The following is a 3,898-nucleotide window of genomic DNA, read 5'->3' as shown; positions in this document are numbered from 1 at the left end:
AACAGGGAAAGTACAACATTCAAAAATATATAATATAGGACCATTTATTATGATATAAAATACAATACAATACAAACGATATTACCGAGCTCAAGCGTCAGGGCCATTCAATCTATACAGTTACGGAAATTAACTGATTTTAATTTCAGAATAATTTCTGCCAGTGAATCTACGTAATTCCAGTGGAACTTATTCTGAAAAGCATCACCGGATGTGATATTCTCCCTTATTGCTGTGAACGCGCACCAATCATCGATACTTGAAATAGTTGCTCTCGATGGGGATGGCAGTGGCAGTCCGACCCGCAGCGGACTCCACAGAGGAACGACCCCCCCGCAGAAGCAGAAGAAGAAGAAGAAGAAGAAGAAGAAGAAGAAAAAGAAGAAGAAGAAGAAGCCGAGAAGAAGTGGTTTCTTGTAACAGTCCAACGAAGAAGAAAACAACAGCCTCTTTCTACTGAGACGGTTTGAGTCGGAGGAGAGCTCCGAGGAGGCTTCGGGGCGCTTCAGGGGGCTTTGGGGGCTTTGGAGTCATGCACAACGGCTGTGAGGTAACTAAGCTTTGCTCTTTCTGCTTTAAGCAGATCCACCTCTCTGCACTGGAATAACTCATTCCCCTCAGATAAAAAAACTATTAGAAATAAAAACGTTTTACTCAACGTTTTACTCAACGTGCAATGTGCACACTTTTCTTAAAATAAAGTAAATTGATCTGAATATTCTTCTTTTAAAATCAACTGACTTCACAACTTGGTTTTTTTTAGCCCACCGGCTCTGCAGACCTCTGTAGATGCCCACGCTATTTGATGTGAGGGGGATAAGTGATTATGAACGTTGAGCAGCTCACACTCAGATGTAATGTCTGTTTGTCTTTAGAGCAAATAATTCGGACAATTCAGAAATAAAAGGCAGAAATGTGAAAAGGCTTCAGGATGTTTAGGGTGAGGTATAAATGATGGCGTAACCTGCATGAATTTTATTGTGTAAATAAACTATGCCATGAATTCCACACACCTAAAGAAGATGTGCTCATAACTCACAGGGATCCAGTTCAATTTTATTTATTTTGGAAAGACAACCAAACGTTCAATTCAATCTATTTTTGCTGTTATTCTACACTGTCAGGAAATTAAAAACCCCAAACAGGTCATTATTTTCCCAGCCAGGTTGCTTAGACCCGCACACCCCACTGCTGAACATCTACTGTGAAGTTACAGTTAATTAAAGTTATTCTACAGCAGCACACTGTCAAATCCCAGTAACATACTGGCATCGCTACCATGTAGTCACAGCAGAGCCGTTATTGCACAGAGATCTACTCTGTAATTTTAATAATTCTCTAATGCCAGTTACTTACTGTAAGTATGGTCAAATTGTACAACGTGTATATAATACTATAACCCAGTAGCACATGATCATGACCACCCGATCGGGCCTGCCCCTCAGTTTGGGAACCATCTTTCTGGACCGTGTCTTTTTAATAAGAACCGCGGCAATGATGGAAAGTGCAACTGACACCCCATCGCCCATTGATTGTCGCTCAGCGTTGGAGCGAGTCGCGTGGGGGGGGGGGCGGGGAGTATTGGAGGGGGTGCGGGGGGAAGTGAGTGCTTGTGAATTTGCTCCTCGCATTTCACGGAGCAGTTTGTAATGTCATATCCAGCGCTCTCCAGGGAATGTCTCAGCTCGTGCGGGGCCGAGCGGTCCTGCGTCATTCAGCCAGCCCCCCCACACCCCCCCACACCCTGGGCCGGGTCAGTTGGCGGCTGGGATTGTGCAAGGAGATCACTTTAAAGCAGCGGTGCAGACCGGGGTGTTGAAATTCTGAAAACGTGGTGTTGGATTCTGACAAAAAGAAGAAGGGGGAGTCTCTGTGCGTCCCGGGTTGATGAGCAACAAGTTTGCCATTTCACCTCACGGGTGGTTTCTTCTCTCACCGTAGGCTGGGAGCTCCTAGCCAAAGGCCGGGCGGTAACGAGGACGTCGGCGAGGGAACCCCCCTGAGGCTCTGCGTTCCTGCGATGCCAGAAGAGGCCGGCGGCGGCATGAGAGCGCCAGCCACGCCAGAAAAGTCCAACGGCGGCGATCGCCCCGCGGCCACCGCGGTGAACATCCCCCTGGTCAATGAGACTCAGCTGACCGCCGCCACCGGCGGGGCGGAGCTGTCCTGCTACCGCTGCACCGTCCCCTTCGGCGTGGTGGTCCTCATCGCCGGCGTGGTGGTCACCGCCGTGGCCTACAGCTTCAACTCGCACGGGTCCACCATCTCGTACTTTGGCCTGGTGCTGCTCTCCTCTGGCCTGGTGCTCCTGGCGTCCAGCGTGGTCTGCTGGAAGCTGAGGCTGGAGAGGAGGAAGGAGCGGCGGCGGGAGAGCCAGACCGCCCTGGTCGCCAACCAGAGGAGTATTTTCACCTGAACCGGCAGTTCGGACTCATGGACCGGGGGGGGGGGATTTCTTTGCAGAGTTCCGGGCCTCGTTCTTGAGAGTTTTAGCAGAACCAGCTGCGGGCAGATGCTGACCGGCATGTTTTGTTTTCCGACATGTAAAAAAACAGAAAGAAAGAAAAAACCGACTGCAGACTCTAGAGGCCCAGAAGCTTTGAACACTTTGTGAGGGATTTATTTGTCCAACAGACGCCGAGCATCTGGCGAGCTGGGAACGCAGCCAGAGGGAATGTATCACAATTAAGATGAATTACCGCAGCGCGAAGCGATGTAGAGGAAGTCTCCCATTAATCTGCCGTTGGATGTTGGCGGCTTTGATTGTAATCGGAGGGATTGCGGTCGGAAAGGCCCAGGAGACCAGAGGGAAAAACCGAAGAAACCCAGGGACAATGATTCACGCCTCATTTGACCACACTTCATCTTGGACATATGGGTTTGTGAAGCCTCAGCGATCATCTCACGGGGCTTATTAGGAATGTTTTGGAGGTATGGTACTCGATGAGGATTGTCTTTACAACATGCCATCATATTCAGTGCAGCAAAGCCGTCTAGAAGGCAAATGAGGTTCAAGGGAGCATTTAACCTCAATTATATATCCTGTCGAAGGCCTTTGATTATCATAATCGGCATATTCAGTATTAAACTATGCTATTAACTAATAAAGTAGCCTGTAGGGATTTATCTAGAATTCTACAACCTAGTAGGCAAAAAAACATCAGGAGTTGCATGTTGGACACCTGGAGAAACGCACAACAACGTACAACGCAACAAAGTCACTGGTGTCAATGAATAACAAACGCATGTAACGCGAAAACGTAACAACAAGGTGATATAACACATGATTTAATAACAGTACTTTTCGTACTAGAAGTTTGATAAGAAGCGGCGGCGGCGGCGGCGGTGACTCCTCCCACCAGTCCGGGTTTACCGGCTCCTTGGACTCATTGTCGTACCACGTCGCTTGTTACTTGTCCCGAGCAAACGCAAAAGGGACGCGACTCTAATGTTGAATACCTGCATTTTACCTGGTGGATGAGTTGAACTGTGAGTAGCTTTGCTAATTTTGGTAAATTTGGAACATCATAATGAGACTTGGTGTGATGATCACGTATTGTACTTGTTGTACCCACATACAAGAAATACTTAATGTAGCATTTGTTTTGCTTTAAGGTCATCGTTTGCATGTATCAGCTGTTACCGGGACGTCATCAGGTTTAATAAACTGATATATACACAAACATGTAATACTGTCACGGTTTGGACGATGGGTTTAAATATGCAGTACTTGATTATTGGGGCGGATATACTTCAAGACTTCATGGAAGAGTTCAGCTTTCGTGCAACCTGATTGATTCGAGTCTGGCGGAAATTATTCTATGCTAGCTGTTTCCCCCTGCTTCCAGTGTCTATGCTAAGCTAAGCTATCTACGTCCTACCTGCAAACTGAGCTTCC

The 3,898-nt window shown here is 47.4% G+C and overlaps 1 protein-coding gene across 1 annotated transcript; it reads left to right on the top strand.

Moving 5' to 3' along the window:
- The first annotated feature begins 228 nt into the window (after positions 1-228).
- Positions 229-3,683, top strand: tmem100a (transmembrane protein 100a). The gene is made up of 2 exons (XM_040191847.2): positions 229-550; positions 1,942-3,683. The coding sequence occupies exon 2, from the start codon at positions 2,021-2,023 to the stop codon at positions 2,414-2,416; it is 396 nt and encodes a 131-aa protein (XP_040047781.1). The 5' UTR covers positions 229-550; positions 1,942-2,020; the 3' UTR covers positions 2,417-3,683.
- The last annotated feature ends 215 nt before the right edge of the window (positions 3,684-3,898 follow it).

This window comes from Gasterosteus aculeatus, chromosome 11 (genome assembly GCF_964276395.1).
Source record: "Gasterosteus aculeatus chromosome 11, fGasAcu3.hap1.1, whole genome shotgun sequence".
NCBI lineage: Eukaryota > Metazoa > Chordata > Actinopteri > Perciformes > Gasterosteidae > Gasterosteus > Gasterosteus aculeatus.
This window is presented reverse-complemented; position numbering and strand designations above follow the sequence as displayed.

Coding starts and splice junctions, on each gene's coding strand:
- tmem100a (XM_040191847.2), top strand. CDS start 2,021: ATGCCAGAAGAGGCCGGCGGCGGCATGAGAGCGCCAGCCACGCCAGAA.